Below are 17,327 nucleotides of genomic sequence, written 5' to 3'. Positions count from 1 at the left end.
TGGGATATGGACGTTGCTGACCAAGCAGACATTATACATGCAGCTTTACAAGTATCATAGTTCCGGCATTGTCAGTAAAACAAGTAGCCGCAAAGTGCATGCCTGGTTATAAAAAAGAGTGATTGAGAGGAAAAACTTAGTTTGAAAACATTTGCAAAGAGTACCATCGTCAATTGATCTGAAATCAACACGATACCCAATATTGTTTATTACATGGATCAATGCATAGATATGCGCAAACTGGGATCGATTATCTCGATTCAGCAAACTACAAGACCAATGTTTATGACATGACAAACGACAACAAACACCATCCCGATGAAAGGAGGTGTGCTGAGTTCAGTTCCTCGCAACACTTGAAAAGGTGGGGGGAAATATTTTATGATCTATCACCAAGTTCCGCTCTCAAATTGTCGAACGGGTAGACTTTTGGTGTCTGCAAGAGAAAGTATGATGAGTTTAGTTAGCTTGTTCAGCAAAATAAACTAAAAACAGGCATCCTTCTTTACCAATTTACAATAAATCCTCTATTCTTAAATAGCTACAACCTAGTACTACCAAATTTTCCTCTCCATGCAACAATGCCACATCACCTAGTCATGCATGTAGTCACAAGTTACTTTTTTCATTAATCTCTTAATGCAAAGCATACCACCTCATGCATGACATTTTTCCAAGGAATTAAGTCATGTAAGACATTTTGTATTCGCTTTTTGCATTAACTTTAGTATTCTACAACTTAGCCATATATTTTTTAACAAGGTTCCCACAGCAACCCGTGGGGCATTGTCTAGTTTAGATAGTTTTCAGGTCTGCAATCACAAATCAGATTAAGTTTTTAAGTCAAGTTGGCATCTGTAGTAACTATCAGATTAAGTTTAAACAGACGATTAGTTTTAGGGCCTTGTTCGTTTCCAGCATTCTGAAAAAGTAGGATTGGGATGATATGCCATATTAAGGAATTTCATCTAGGACAAAGGGCATAAGCTTAACAGATACTCCCTCCGTCCCAAAATATAAGATCATTTTAGCTTTACTGACTACTGTAACCTTCAGGAGAGTACCAAACTTTTGTTTCCACACGCGTATAGCACATAAGGTAACAAGCATACATGATAAAATCCTCCGTGCTTCGAAGGATATAACAGATTATGCAACATAAGGTATTGGTATTAGTATCCAGCGATGCTAATACCAATACCTTCTGACGTGGGTATAAACTTTGCATATCAAGGAGGCATTACAGCTCAGGGATTGAAAGGATTTGACACAGGCCATGCTTACTAACATGGCTATCCAATTGTTCAAGTCAATAAAGTAACATACAGCATGACAGTGAAGTTCACAGTTATCAGAATAAATCGATCATCTAGACTCAATAATCACCAGTATATATCCAGTAACAGATTCCAGGCATCAAATTTTGGGGAAGTACAAGGTTGTGTCGGGACGAAATCATAATAAGGAACTCAACACAAATATCTAAGGCCCGACATACATATAAGGTTTAAGGGTGTACCAAAATACTAAGAGCAACTCTAGCAGACCCCGCAAAAGTCGCAAACCCGCAAAATTCCGGCGAGTATACGGGCTCGGCCCAATTTTCTGGCCAGAACAAAGCCCATATACTCGCCCGGCCCGTAATTTTTTTTTACTGCAGCCCCCCCCCCCCAATCAATATATCTTTGGGTTCGCGGTGCATTTGCGGGTCGAAACCCTATCCCCCCGCCGCCGCATCTCTCCGCAATTCCCCACTCCCCTCCTCACATTTCTCGCCGTTGGTGAGCCCTTTCCGCCTCCAGCCGCCATGTGGGGCCGCATGTGGAGCTCCGGCGGGGGCGGCGAGCCCGAGCGCGAGCGGCGTGTCCGCTCAAACGGCGCGAGGAAGTGGACGAACAGGGGCCTCTCGCCGCCGCCGAGCTTCCTCGTCCGCGAGATGGACGAATACGACCGTCAGCACAGGCGTACGCCCTCCTCCGCCACGGGCCCGTCCTCCGCCGCGAGATCCTCCCACGCCGCGAGATGTTCCTCTTCCGGCGCGAGCCTTCTCCCCGTGAAGAGGGAGTGGTCGGAGGAGCCGGAGGAGATCGAGGTCGTCGCCATCAAGCAAGAGCCCGAGGAGATCGTGCGCCGCGGTGTCGTCGGGCCCGAGGACTTCGTCGCCGATGTCAACGCGGTCGCGGCCGCCATTGCCGAACGCAGCTTGCGCGAGGAGGCGGAGCGTCGGCGCCACCACGAGGAGCTCGAAGACCTCGTGTTCCAGCAGGCGGTCGCGGCGAACCTTGCCGCCAAGGAGAAGGACAATGAGTGGCGGCGCATCCGCAAGGAGCAGAAGGAGAAGTACATCGACCTCGGCAGCTCCGACGAGGAGGATTAAGCTCCTCCACCGCGTCGTCCATGGCCGCGAGCTCACCGCCGTGAGATCCCCACCCCTGTAGTACTAGTAGTGAATGTAGTATGTAGTATGCACTAGTGTTTGTAATGAATTAGTGTTTGATCATGTAGTATATGTAGTACATGATGAACTACTACGGTTGCAATTTCTCCCGCGAAACTTTTTTTCAAATTATGCAGTTCCATATACGGTTTCTGTTCGGCTGCACACGTTTTCGACCCGCAAACGAGATCTTCGTTGAACTGCAAACGCGTTTTGCGGGTCAGGATTTTGCGAGGTCTGCTAGAGATGCTCTAACTGCTCTCTAAGGAAGTAAATATCTAAACTATTGAATGCACCCAAAAACTCCGCCTATGTCTTCTAGGCATAGCCGGTCCCAAGCCCGGGTAAACGAGGAGGGTTGTGATAGGCTTGGCGAGCCAACGTAAAAACTAGCCAGTCCTATAGGTATGAAACCCATTTGAGCGAGTGTAGTACTAGGATGGGTGACCTCCTGGGAAGTCCTCGTGAAAGGGTTTCATATCTAAGGGTTGTGATAGGCTTGGCGAGCCAACGTAAAAACTAGCCAGTCTTTTGGCTATGAAACCCATTTGGGCGAGAGTAGTACTAGGATGGGTGACCTCCTGGGAAGTCCTCGTGAAAGGGTTTCATATCTAGCCTACCCCAACTTGTTTGGGATAAAAGGCTTTAAAAAAAATTGAATGCACCCAAAACAATTTCTAGGCCCAATAAAACACCTGATGAAGAATCTGAGGTCTACTTAACCCCCTATACCAGGATTGGTGATGACATGGCAGGGTTTGCACCACAAAACGACACCCAAGCACACCGGGCGCTCTCTGTAGCTTCCTTGCATCCAGAATAGGCACAGCTCACTTTGATTAGCCCAAGGACATGATATGCTAACCATTGTTTATAAGGCGGACGCTTAGGCGGCAACGCGCCCTGGCATTGTCTTGCAATTATGCCCACTTTAGGCGCTTAAGCGTCAGGGCGGTTGGTGCTCGCCTTAACGCCTTATAAACAATGATGCTCACAGCTAGGATGTATTTACAGCTCGCCGTAGTGAATTCGAACATCTAGCTTTGGAGCTAGCTAACCAGCCGCTAGCGGACAGCTACTAGGCGTTGTTGCAGTGCTGCTCTGCCACAGTGATCTGACAGAACAAGCACACGTGCATGACAGTGCTGTTGGCCAGTCAGCCTCTGCACGTGTCAGAGTGCGAGCTCCCAGTGATCAATTTCAGGTGCCTGACAAAGAATGGCGGGGCCGCGGAGGAGATAGCGTCCTGAGCGGCTGCGATGACCGGGCACCTGCAATCCCGCATACTGGGGTTCTTTCTTCCAGAAGGTCAAGAAGGGTATCATATAGGAGCTCCTGGAAATGATGTGGTGAGAAAATATGCGCCACTTCCGTCTGCCGTTCAAGGCCAAGGACACGACCAGCCTGCTTGATGGATCCTATCACTAGGACACCCTGACTGCCACGTCTCCAAGGTAGCTAGCACTTGGATGCCCCGCGATATCTCTAGCAACCACTGGAACCTTAATTCCTACCCCTCTGCCGCGTCACTGCACTCTGTTTCCTTGAAAAATTTCCGCTTAAATCAACCAAATGGAGGAAAGGAGTTGTGCCTGATGATGGCGTGACATGTGACATGCCTACGTGTCAAACCAAGATTATGAAACCCCTGTTTGGGAAACACTGAGTCTAGTTAGGGGGTTAAGTGGATCTCAAATTAATCAGCGAGTTACTGAATTAGCCCAAAAATTGTTTAAGTGGGTACATGAGCACAGCCAATAGTTTGAGAGTGTAATGTACTAATGTGGACGTTTTCCTAAAGTGAGATCCTCCATGGGAAATTTAAGCCAGCAGTGCCAGTTGAATGAAGGCAGTAAAACAACTTGCTAAGCAATGAGGTGGCAGATATTTACATTTGTTATCCAGAGAGTTAGATGATTAATTGCAGTTCATTTGATAAGAAAAGAATACCCACAACAAATGCCCCCATAGATACATAAGAAATCAAGGAAGCTCTCTATATTTTATTTGTTTCAAGGAACAAGGGAGAACATATTTTGCACAAACTGAGGTCAATTAACTTGGTTCCAATTCAATTAATCAATTTCTAGTTGCAGTCTTTAATTCTCTCAGAATATAAACTTCTAACAGGAACAATTTAGATCATGCACTAGACAGCTAGAACACAAATCACAACCAATAAACCACAAGGAAAATATGTTGATGATCATACAGTACAAGAATCCTCCCATCTAGGAGCCTAGATGCAACAACAACAAAACGCCAAAATGTACTCTATTTGCAGTTAACTCCATTGACAGGGTTTGCACCATCTTTCAGGTCTAGTTTAGGTAAATTGTGCAAATTTACATCAATTCATAACAATTGCATCTCTAGCCTAAAATTAACAATTGGAACGCTCTCACAATGACCCAACAGTCATACCATCTTAGCAACAACATTTTTTGTACAGTTGCATAAGGCAAGTCTCCGCTAAATCTTTTACTACCTCTGTTTATAAATATAAGACGTTTTGGCAGTTTAAATTGAACTGCCAAAACGTCTTATATTAGGAACAGAGGTGTACTTTTTTGCAGGAAAGTCTCCTTTAAATCATAGCCCAAACAGATAAACACTACAAGGATGGTCTCTAAACAAACAATGGGGATTGTGAAATCACAAGGCAGTACGAAGCAGTAGCACTGGAAACTCACATAAGGCATCTTGGAGGCCTTGTCATTCACAACGGCAGCCAGGCCGAGAGCCGCGAAGAAGCTCAGACCTCCACACAGCCACGCCAGAGCCTCGTACTGTCCAACCAGAACACATCAAAATCAAACCGATATAGACGCATTTGATGCGGTGCAACGAACCAAATTGCAGTGGATGCGGTCTTGTGTACTGCAGCAGTAGGGAGGGGGAGGGGTCGGATCAGCGTACCTTGCCGATGTGCGGCGCCAGGCGGTCGACGCAGGGCTCAGGGAAGGGTGTGCCATTGTCCCACACCAGCTCGTCGTTCACAGGCAGCTGCGACGCAAAAAATCCCCAATCCGAAATGGAACCGATTAGAGATGGAGATCACACAAACAAATAGAGAGCGGGGGAGGGGGGGGAGGGGGGTCTCCTAGCTTACGGGCTTGTCGGGGACGATGTGCCTGCCGGCGGGGAGGCCCATGCCGGCGCGGTTGCGGAGGGCGGAGGCCGCGGCGCGTGCGGCTGCGCCGTGGCCGCCCATGATGCGGGATCCCATCGCAGTCAGCCTCCCGGCCATCTCCACCGATTTCTCTCTCACACACTCACTCAATCTCAGATCTGCGCCTGCGGGTGTGCTCGTCGTCGTCGGCGGCGGAGACGCAAACAACTCGGCGAGCGTGGGCTTGGTTTTGGTGTAGGGTTGTGGTCCAGACAAATGAGTTGTGTTCGGCTTAATGGGCTGTGTGGGCTTAATGAGAACAAATGAGTTGGGTACTACTTAGTCGGGAGCGTTCAGCGACCTACGCGCTGAATAGCACAGACGCGCACCTCCCGCTCCTCCCCGCACGTGCTTTGAGCCAGCCCATGTGCAGGGCGGGACACCCCTGTTTTTTCATATGTTTTTTCCTTTCTGTATTTGTTTTTTCTTCTTCAAAATAATTCGGGATTTCAAAAAAGTTCTAAATTTCAAAAAAATTGTGAATTCAAGAAAAAAATCAAGAAATCATGTAATACACGTCAAATCAAACATATTAATTATTTTAGAAAATGTTTGGGAAATCATAAAATATTCGTGGATTCAAAAATATTCATAATTTGAAAAATGTTCGCATATTCCAAAATGATCACAATTTTGAAAAGAATATTCTGGCAATCCGAAAATGTTCATGATTTCAAAAAACACGTTTGCGTATTCAATTTTTTTTTATGAATTTGAAAAAAATGTCTGCAAATTCAAAAGCAATCATGAATTTTTTAAACGTTCACAGCATTCAAAAAATGTTTGCGAATTTGAAACTTTGTTCCCATTTTTTCCCAAATTTGAAAATGTCAAACCAAAAAGTGTTCGTAAATTTCCAAAATTGTTCCCAAATTTCAACAAGTGAGGTCCTCCACCTGTGAGGCGACGACGCTCCTAAGGTCTCTGACGGTGGATATCCCAGCTCCAGCCCCAGCCGCAGCCGCCGCCCCCGGCAAAGACTGGGGAGACGCGGCGGGGGGAGCGCGCGGGCCTGTGTCGTGGGCGGCCGCGGACTGGAGTCGGGGTTGGCGGAAGCCACCGGCGTCGCAGGCGGCCTTGTTTACATTAGCGGAAGGACCGGAGTAGACCTATATCCGATTTCAGGAAAGACGGAGGGCATTTCTGCAAAGCTGCACGCCTGTGGCACGGACGGACGGACACCCAATTCGGGCGACGTGGGCCGGTCCCCCGGCACCGAAAGCCCCCGATAAGAGATGTCTCGATTATACACACCCTCGGCTCATCCAGACGCCAACCCCAACCGAGAGCGGGGGGCGCACGGCGGCCACTGATTCGAGCAAGCAGGAGGCGGCGGCGAAGGAGGCAGCTCCTCTGGGGCGGAGTAGCGCGTCAAGGTGCTGCCCAAGCCCAAGGTCGGCATGGAGCACTTCCCCCCGAAGAGGAATCTGGTTGTCACGTCAATCACCTAAACCCTAAACCCTGGAGTATTACAAAAATAAATGGGATCTGGGGGCTAGGAATTAGGGGATCTGGGGTTGCAAGTTACCTGTGACTTGTAGGCCTAGAAGGAGCTCATGGAGGCTCGCCGGCCGGCGGTGGAGGCGCCGTCGGAGCCGGGCAGTGGCGGAACCCCAGTGGCCGGCGGAGGCGGCAAGGGCGTCTGGCCCTGACGGGAGCCAAGGGGAGGTGGTGGCGGCGGGGGCTCCGCATTGGGCGTTAGCGGTTCGGGCGCGACGGGGTGTATCACATGTGAAGATGAAAGCAGGAAGAAGAAATAGAGAAAGGAGATCCAGGTCTGGATGGACTGTTGGATCAGTGTCTAATGGTTACAGGCGTTGGTTAAGCGAAAAACTAATTTTCAATCGATTGACACCGAGACACTTCCTTTGCGTTCCGATAATTGGTATCCCCAAGTAGGGAGCGTTGGTCCTTATTTGATTAGCTCGCGGACAGCTTCACTTTTGATTGGTGCTCGCTGTTAGATATATTGGTAGTCTAGGATTTGTAATCCATCACCTACCTCATCTTTAGGAGAGGCGTCTTGCCCTTCAAACCTTGTATTCAATATATATTTGCCCTCGAGGCTCAATAATACATCCATCATATTCCGCAACAATCTTTCTCTCCCTTTTAACATGGTATCTATCGCAAGTCGATCCTAAACCCTAGCCGCCGCCGCTTCCGCACCTGCGCGCCGCCCCGGGGCGGTCGACCTCCATGACCGCCGTCGGGGGCCGCGCCGCCCGTACCTAGGGTTCGTCCGCCGGCCGTGTTGGCCGGCTGCCCTAGAGAGTCTTTTTCCCGAGCCCTTGCTCCGGATTTTTTCGTTCTCTCGCCGGTCGTTTTTTGATTGGCGTTTTTCTTTTTGGTTTTCGATCTATTCTTAATCGATTTGCGTCGCCCGCCGCCGTCGATCCCCGTGCGCCTCTACTCCGCCCCCGGCGTGACCAGCCGGCCTCTCCTCCGACCCGGCGGCCACGCGCGCCGAGGCGGCCCGTTCGGGCCAGCCGCCGTCCGCGCGTCGGTCCGCCCGTCGCCCTGCGCCGGTCGTCACCGCCCTGTTCTGACCGGGACACCTGCATCGCCGCGACCCGGCGGCCTTGCGCCATGCGTCGGCCAATCATAGCCGACGCTCGCACGCCGGCCCGCCCATCGATCCACGTCACCCGCCTCCGCCGCGTCTGCACGGCGGCTCGGCGGTCTACCTCGCCGGCCTCGTCCTCGGCTGCATCAGGCTCGTCGGCCGCCTCAACTCGGGCGCCGCTGCTCCGTTGGTCGCTCGGGCCTCGCTGCCCGGGCGTCGGCACTGCTTTGACAGCCCGGGTGCCGGTGCAGACGTCCCCCGCCGTCCGTCGTCGCCGGCCTCATCCCGGACTCCGCCGCCACCACTCCTCCACCGAGCGGCGTCCCTGACGTCGCGCGTGATCGGCTTAATCATCCGCTCGCCGCCGCGATCCGCCTCATCTACGCCGCGCGACCGACCTGGCCCGTCGGTTACGCGCGCCTCCGCAGGTCCTGTGAAGATCGTCCCCGAGTTCAGCGCGCCTCTCCACCGATCGAGCATCGGGCTGTCGCTGCGTCGCCCCGTCGGGCCGCAGCGCCGCCGCCCCGTGGTTCTCCTCGCGGTTGCATCGACTCGTGCGTCGCCGCTACGTCGCCCCTTCGGGCCGTAGTGTCGCGATACACGGTCCCTGCCGCCGTCCCGAGGCCGTCCCCGCGGTTGCACCGACTCGCGAACCGCCGTTGTGTCGCCCCTTCGGGCTGCAGCGTCACAGCCCGCGGTCCCCGCCGCCGCCCAGAGGTCTTCCCGCCGTCGCCCCGACCCGCCTGCCGCCGCTGCGTTGCCCCTTCGGGCCGTAGTGCCGCGGCCCGTGGTCCGCTCCGCCGTCACCGCGCGGCGACCTCCCGTGGTATGCGCCGCGCCGTCTCCCTTGGCGTGGGAACGCCACCGTCCGCGCCGGTCTTCGTCACGCTGTCAGGGTTCTTCGCCTACTTCGAGCACCGCCGCCGCACTCCTAACCTAGCCGCCGCCGCCGCCGTCAGGCCGTCGTCGCCGCTCTTCTTTGGCCGCCGCCGCGGCTACCTCCGTAGCTGCCGCCGCTGCCCGTCCAGCCCACTTCGTCTTCGTCCAAGCACCAGCCCGTCGCCAGCGTCGCCGTCATCTACCCCGACCACTTCGTCTACTCCGACCACCGTTGGTGACGTCGGCCCCGCGCCGATGGACGCCGCAATCGTCGTCGAGTTCTTCTCTGCTGGCCCCTCCAACTTCTCCGACATGGCGTACAGCTCGTGCAGGTCCCTCGTCTACGCATGCCTGGTGCTGGCACCACCGATGCATGTCTTCATCCACGACGTGTCCCCGGGCCTGGCAAGCCTGGTCGGCGCTTCGTCAACTTCGTCTTCGTCCGTCTACGCATGCCCGGTGCTGGCAACACCAGTGTGTGCCTTCGTCCACGATGTGTCTGGGCTTGGCAAACCCGTCGTGACGCGTCGTCAACAACATTTTCTTCCCGGCGCACCCCTACTTCGACACCACTGCGCACATGCTAACTCGGCGCCCTCTTGCGCCCGTGGCTCCACGACGACTTCCTCGACACCGGCCACCCCGACTCGACATCGACCACAGCATTTTTCGTACGGCTACCTCGACCACGGCTCCACCACCCACGCTCTCGGCTACATCGACATTGGCACAAAGGGTTATCATCCGCTTGAGCAACACGTCGGCTTCCTCTACAGTCAACGCGTCCGCGACGCGACACCGTCCACGATGCTCCCGATAGGACTGCGGGGGATGTCAGTCCGTCGGCTGCTATTCTCTCCAGTCTGACCGTCCGCGTCGCTCCTGTTGTTCGCAACGCTACCGCTACGACTGCGGGGGGATGTCAGTCCGTCGGCTGCTATTCTCTCCAGTCTGACCGTCCGCGTCGCTCCTGTTGTTCGCAACGCTACCGCTACGACTGCGGGGGGATGTTAGAGATATATTTGGGTTACATATGTTTGGTAGTCTAGGATTTGTAATCTATCTCCTACCTTATCTCTAGGAGAGGTGTCTTGCCCTCCAAGCCTTGTACTCAATATATACTCGCCCTCGAGGCTCAATAATACATCCATCATATTCCGCAACAATCTCTCTCTCCTTTCCAACACTCGCATCGCTGGGATTTTTGGTAAAAAAAATGGGGGATGTTGGTTCCGTTCTTCTGCTAGGGATGCTTAAATGCGCATCTCACTGCTTATATGAGTATGTCATTAACACTTGGTTTGAATATTAGCTTGTTCTCATGTAAATAGGAAACTGGAATGCTCTACCCCGTGGTATTAGAGAATTCGTGACTGATGAGTTTTTTTTAAGCCCGTGTGCGTTCTGCTGGTCAACCTTTTTCCAAGTCTGGTGCTAGCAATTGCTATGTTAGTCGAGGAGCATGCCAGATTAGCACTAAGTTTATGGTAGTATTGGAAGATGATGAGCCAGCAACATGTTTCTGGCATGCTGACTCAGAACATATTCATTATTGCACAACAGGTGCCATGTTCTATTTGCAGGTTTTTTCTTCTTCTTTTTATGACAGCAGTTTCTTCCTATTGGAAGCAACCATTATGACTGTTTTCGGAAGTTGTCATTATGATTATAATTGCGATCTTGTATGATAGCCTTGCTATTTTTGATTAATGTGTGTTTTGACTAATGGTTTGTCACTCTGTTCAGGAGGATCTGTGGTGGTCTGCTTTTCCTGTTGGGACTGAGGTTTGTTCCCATCCCTTTTTTTCGTATTGTGTATGTTAGTCGTGCGCACTTGGACATATAGCTTAAGCTGTATGCATTTCCTTGCCTTGAAAAACTTATAGAACTTGGCTTGTCATCTGCAGTGGGAAAACATTGATATGATAAAGGAATTCAATTGGAACTTCGAAAATTTAGAGGTATGATAGTCAAACTTAATCTTGTAAGATTTACCCCCTTTTTGAATGTTTAACTTCAGCATACAGTGATATGTGGTTGTTGCTGATGAGCAGAAAACACTAGAGGAAAATGTTTAACTTCAGCATACAGTGATATGTGGTTGTTGCTGATGAGCAGAAAACACTAGAGGAAGGGGGGGGGGGGGGGGGACTATATGGGAAGACGGTTTACTTGTTTGGAAGCACCGAGCGTAAGTAACTAAGTATACTTGGCACTAAACTGTTTCTAATGTTGATCCTTGATACATGTTTTATAATGTTGATAATATTTCAGTAATCTGTTTCTAAAGTTAATTTTGCTACCGTTGATCCTTGATACATGTTTTATAATGTTGGTAATATTTCATAATCTGTAGCAAAGTAGGGTTATCTGGCCATAAATTTACTGATGTTTGTTTTAAGTGCTATTAGTCTGGTTTAGTGAGATTCAACAATTGTATGTGTATCACTTTATATATTGTATGTAAAGTGGATTTAGTATGAGAAAATTCCTTATATAACACTGTTTTAAATTTTGTTTCCCTATTTGACACTCGAATTTTTTTCTTCCCTATCTAACACCGTGTCTAAATTTTTATGCCCTCTATGACACTTTCGTCCATTTTTAACCTTAACGGTGTTAAATGACACCTGAAAAGACCTATTTGCCCCTCATCTGGTATGTGACAAAAAAATATATGGTAGTTTAGCTTTAGAATAAATTTGTTTAGATCATGAATAGCTACAAAAAATGCTAGGTGTAACATAGTGTATATATGTATCTACCCAGCCCCTTTATAACAACCCTGAGTTGAGATCGAAAGAAAGACCGTGTGGCCATCATCAATCCCCTCGTGTGTTCGTGTTACGGTGTTACTTCCTCCAATACAAATAGCTGGTTAGCTAGCCAGCCAAAGTAGAATCATCAAGCGAGAGAACGGCTGCTAGCTAGCTTCCTCTGGTACGTACATAAGTCTACGTCCAACTAGAATTGATCCACCTGCCCGCCTACTTGTTTCTTCTGTACGTGCTAGCTCCGTACGGAACCCATTAGCTCGGAAAGTACTATGCATGTACGTCGGAAAGCACCCTGCTACAACGCCGTCGAGGTCAGGACCAAGGCCAACACAAAACGAGTCGGCCGGATAGACACATACACGTAAATTTTTGGTCACATATCACATTAGGGGAAAATACGTCTTTTCAGGTGTCATTTAACACCACTAAGGCTAAAAATGGACGAAAGTGTCATAAAGGGCATAAAATTTAGACCCAGTGTCAAATAAGGAAGAAAAAGTTTTTCAGTGTTAAATAAGGCAACAAATTCTAAGACAGTGTTAAATAAGGAATTCTCTCATTTAGTATCTGCCATCTTCTTATTTCCATTCTTGTTTTACACCTGTTGAATATTATTCCATACAAGTCAAATTGGCTCCTCTTGGCGTGCAGCACAACAATTGGATGTTAATGGTGAATTGAAGATTGTAGTTGTTCCTGTTGTACTTGCTGTAAGTCCTTATCCACTCTCTTGGCCCAGCATCTATAACACCATTATATTTACATTTTGTGTTTCAAAGCAAAACATATTAGTAGGAAACAAAATGTACAGGAGAATGGTCTTGCAGTTGTACATATTGAGCTGAACCTTTAGCTCATATCTACATCAGATCAACAAATCAGCAGTTCTGTTTATACCTTTTGCATTACTTAAAAACATACCATCTTTAGTATATTATTGTTTACGATTTTTATGTAGAATTATTAATTGCACAAGATGAAAATTTATGTATCAGCTTTTAAGTTTAGAAAGTTGCTACAAACTTTTGAAAATAAAAGGAGTAAGAAACTTCATTTATTTTGTCAGTTGATGTTACCAAGAGAATTATCTTGGTAGGAGCATTTATTTCCTTCTATTGCTGTTGTTCTGTTATGATTCTGTTTTCCCTCTCTAAGATTTCCTGTTAACTTGTCAAAAATTATTTGGCTGGTGACCTTGTCTTGCTCTTCACTGATGTTTTTTACCCTAACATGCAGTATCAAATATTTTGTCATATTTGTTAATTTGATCAAATACTTGTTTAAGGCCTATGATCTGGATGGTCTGTCTTGTTTAGCAGTTGACATGTTCAATTTTGCAGGTTGACTGTCCTTTTCCTCCATCAGATAAGATTGCCATCAATTTTGTTCAAACGGGAAAAGAAGAAATAGTACCAATGGAAGAGATGAAGATGTCATGGGTGCCTTATGTTCCTCTTCAGGACCGGTACTGTTGTGTTACTTATATCGAGCAATATTTGTTGCCTTTTGTTTTCATTGTTTATATCCCTGCTTTTTCCCTCTACTTTGTAACTTATTTTACTCACCTTGCTATTGCTTTGCCTACAGGTTTGGCGGGATTGAAAGTTTGAAAACAAAAATCTTCACTCTCTGTTGCACCCAGCGGAGGTGAGTTTTATGAATTTATGCTTTCAGAATTTCATGCTTTAGGTACATATTTATTTCTGTTGGCAGGCATTTTCGTTCTCATTCAATGATGTGCTATATTTCCATTACCACTAGTTACGATTATTAAATCTCAGGTTTATACATTTACAGGTCTGCGCTGAACCGTATGAAAACTGAGAGTGCCAACAAGTTCTACTACTACACGCCCTGTAAGCTGAATCGGGTTTATTTTTTTAGGCATGTATTATGCTTCTCTAGTAATATCTTTTTTTTACCCTTTCTGCTTTATCATCCTTTGAATACCCCTTACCATTAGAGAGGTTCCACTGTTGTACCTATCTTTGGCACGTGTCATGCCAAGATCATGTAAACCAAACCATCCAAAAGTGTGCATGATTCTGCAGAACTGCAGCCACTATTAGTTGACTTTGCAATGCAATTCTTCGTCTTGGAATGATGCCCTTTTCCCTAATCAAATTGTTAATTCATTGAAGTGGCAGTTGAAGAAACATACCTGCGAACACATGCAATGGCTTTTAAACTTGTTTTTTTTGTTGACCGGTATTCCGTTTTACAAAATCATAATGGCATCATATTTAGTAACACCAGTTTGAATTATATCCTGGTTGCTTTCTAGTAATTTGATGGCACATAATATCCTGTCATAAGCGAATCTCTCTTTTATTCTCCTTTTTCTTCTGAGGGGATAAATTTCTTCTTTTCATTTTTTGCACTTTGGTGCATATTTGCTTGGCCTTTAGTGCTGTTCGCACCTTGACGGTTAGCATCTCTAGAGCGTGCAGATTTTCAGGTCATGCTATTTTCAGAAAGTACTCAGTAGGCAGCGAAGTGGTGCCTAGTACTTATTACTGTCTAACAAAGCAGAAACATAGGCAGCAGGTGATGCTATGTGGCAGGGTTGCGCCTAGTGCCTAAGAACTGCCAGGATGGAATTGTCAATCACATTCTAAGACATCATAAGCACGAAAAGATTGCTAAGTACTCAAAATGACCCAACACTCGCTGAATCCTGTTTGGCACAGTCCACTCTCAGATACGCGCCCATATCCTAGAGCTGTTCTACTAGTTGATCACTCGATTTAAATTTATATGGCATTAGTTGTTTTAATGATATCATTCTCTGTAGGGTAATCTCATTGGCATATGAACCTTGTTTAATACTCCCTCCGTCCGGAAATACTTGTCATCAAAATGAATGAAAATGGATGTATCTATAACTAAAAATACATCTAAGATACATCTATTTTAATGACAAGTATTTTCGGACGGAGGGAGTATCTTGCAGACATGCCACTAAATCCTCCTGAAGATGAAGATGGCACAGTTGTCCGCGTCATATATCCTCTAGAACCCCCGGTAAGCTTCTTTTAAGCGTATTATTGCTGCGATCTACTCCCTCCGTTCCTAAATATTTGTCTTTTTAGAGATTTCAAATGGACTATCACATACGGATGTACATAGACATATTTTAGAGTGTAGATTCATTCATTTTGCTCTCTATGTAGTCACTTGTTGAAATCTCTAGAAAAACAAATATTTAGGAACGGAGGGAGTAGTCTGCTTTAGTCTCCGACGTGATCATCAGTCGATGAGGTCATGTTTTTGTCCGGTAAAAAGTGACATGCTGCCATTGCTGTTACTACATAAGGCAATCTCGTGCTGTGGGGACCCCTCCTCATCTTCCATTGCTGGTATCTGATCATGCACATTGCTTCCGTTTTGTCTTAAATGCTATCACCTGTTTTGTAGTATGTTGGATGCTTGACCTAAGTTGTTCCTGTCACAATTTGATGGTGCAAAACCAAAGTGGATGGGTGGGTTGTTTGAGGTTTCCTTCTGTTGATAATAATACAAAAATAAAATCTGCTTAGCCTGCTTTCCACTTTGTAGTTATTGTATTTCTATTTCAAACACTATTCGCAGAAGTGCACTCGTGCATCCTAATTAAGTCTCCAGGTCTGGTTTCAAGTAGCTGTAAATTTTTCATACATTAATGTTTACCTTGTGCTGCTTGTTGCAGATAGTTTGTGATTTTGACTTGATGTGATGATTACAAGGTTTGTAAGGAATTTCAGTTGTTCTACTCTGATGTACAATGCTACCTATGAAAGGACATCCATGTTGAATCATATCATGTTGCGATGCAGGTTTTAGCTCATAAGCTAGTCAAAGACGAGGGGTTGCCAGAGGATGAGAGGGAAAAAATTGAGGTCACTAAACTCTTCTCGATCAATTATACACTCTAAAGTTAGCATTGTTTTACAGCAGTAACTCCCTTCCTAATTTTGCTGCCACGTTTCTTTGACTGGAATTTCTAAAGGAGAAGGTTAAACAAAGGAAAATAGAAGTGGAACAGGTCCATTTAACTGAAATATTTAATTATTTTCCAAGAGATTTGAAGCTTTACAATATCCAATATCCCCCAAAACTTGTGCAGGCTGAAGAAGCCAGGAAGAAAGCTATTGAAGGTATGGACCCTAAGCAAAGAGTGGCATTTGAAAACATGAAACTTTACAAATTCTATCCTGTGAAAACCCCGGATACACCTGATGTTAACAATATGAAGGTATGAAGTTGTTCTTGAGTGCTCATTACTTAAATGTATCTGAACCTGCAACACTAGATTTAACCTGGTATTTACTATTGTCTGCAGTCGAGGTACATCAACAGATATTATCGCCGCGCACATTATCTGATGTAATGGTGTTCCTGATCTCACACGTTTGCTAAACTGTGATTGATTAATCTATCCAACTTGAAGAGTTCTTGTTATGGAAGCTGGGTAGATCAGCTTGGTGACATAAGAGTGTAGTCTCGTGTTGGTCCTTTAGATACAATGTTTTAGATACAATGTTGCATCTGAAGTCAGCTGTAATAGAGGAGCTACTGTCACTTGCTGGACAACCCTGAGCATCCCGTAGGCATCTGAACTCTCTTTGCTGTGTTTAACATCCTGAGCATGGATTATTGTGTAGTACGTCCGGTATTGGATTCAAAAAGACCAGGATAGGATGCTATCCAATTCCATTCCTCCAAGACTAAGCAGAAAGTGATGGGAACTGCACACAGCCCACAACTGAACTTATCATCAGCATCGACTTGGATCTCAAAGTTCCTAACCCACCACAGCCCGCCCACGGGGCAAGTGCCGAAGCCATCCCTTTTCTACGAGTGACTGAAAATTCCACCGCAAGCAGACGACCCAAGAGAGCGTCTCCCTACTCCTCCCTCGGTTCCTTCCCCACGACGACCTCAAGGGACGAGGCTGACAGGCCGCCCACTGGCGGCTCGAGCCTTGTTCTTCCCATGGGGATATCGGAGCGATCCCACTTAACTTTGTTAGACTGTATTTACATATAGCTTCTGTATATGTCCTGTATATTGTATCGTACACCTTGGTGTACCCCTTATATATAGAGATAGCCACACCCTTAACGGGTGTCGTGCAGTTTCCCAAAACCCTAAGTCTTACATGGTATCAACCCTAACCGGTCCTATGTCTTCCGCTGCCGCCGCCGCCGCGATCGCACCGAACTCCGTCGCTGCTGTCGCGCCGGCCCCTGTCACGGCGCCTGCATCGCTGTTCCTCTCCTCGCGCCCCCTGGTCTCGGTCTACACCGGCCAGTCCTCGATGGTGGGTGCCTCCTCGGATCAGCCACCGCCGCCGTCACCGGTCGCGCCTCCGCTGGTCCCGGGAGATCCTTCGTACGCTGGTCCTGGATGGGATCGGCGACCTACGGGCCCTACGGGGCCGCTCCCCCGCCGCCAGCAGGCCCCTACGGGGCGGCGCCTGTCCCTGCCGGATCGCTGCCCTACGCCCCCTACGGG

The 17,327-nt window shown here is 47.6% G+C and overlaps 1 protein-coding gene and 1 pseudogene across 1 annotated transcript; one reads left to right on the top strand and one right to left on the bottom strand.

The window, feature by feature from the left end:
- Positions 1-122: 122 nt before the first annotated feature.
- Positions 123-5,861, bottom strand: LOC123181608 (NADH dehydrogenase [ubiquinone] 1 beta subcomplex subunit 8, mitochondrial). The gene is made up of 4 exons (XM_044593916.1): positions 5,550-5,861; positions 5,357-5,443; positions 5,131-5,226; positions 123-436 (listed from the first exon to the last, which is right to left on the bottom strand). Exons 1-4 carry the CDS (start codon positions 5,685-5,687, stop codon positions 380-382), a joined length of 378 nt encoding a protein of 125 aa, XP_044449851.1. The 5' UTR covers positions 5,688-5,861; the 3' UTR covers positions 123-379.
- Positions 5,862-5,872: 11 nt separating this feature from the next.
- On the top strand, positions 5,873-16,200 carry LOC123159050 (protein HEAT INTOLERANT 4-like; annotated as a pseudogene).
- Positions 16,201-17,327: the final 1,127 nt, after the last annotated feature.

Source organism: Triticum aestivum, chromosome 1D, assembly GCF_018294505.1.
Source record: "Triticum aestivum cultivar Chinese Spring chromosome 1D, IWGSC CS RefSeq v2.1, whole genome shotgun sequence".
NCBI lineage: Eukaryota > Viridiplantae > Streptophyta > Magnoliopsida > Poales > Poaceae > Triticum > Triticum aestivum.
This window is presented reverse-complemented; position numbering and strand designations above follow the sequence as displayed.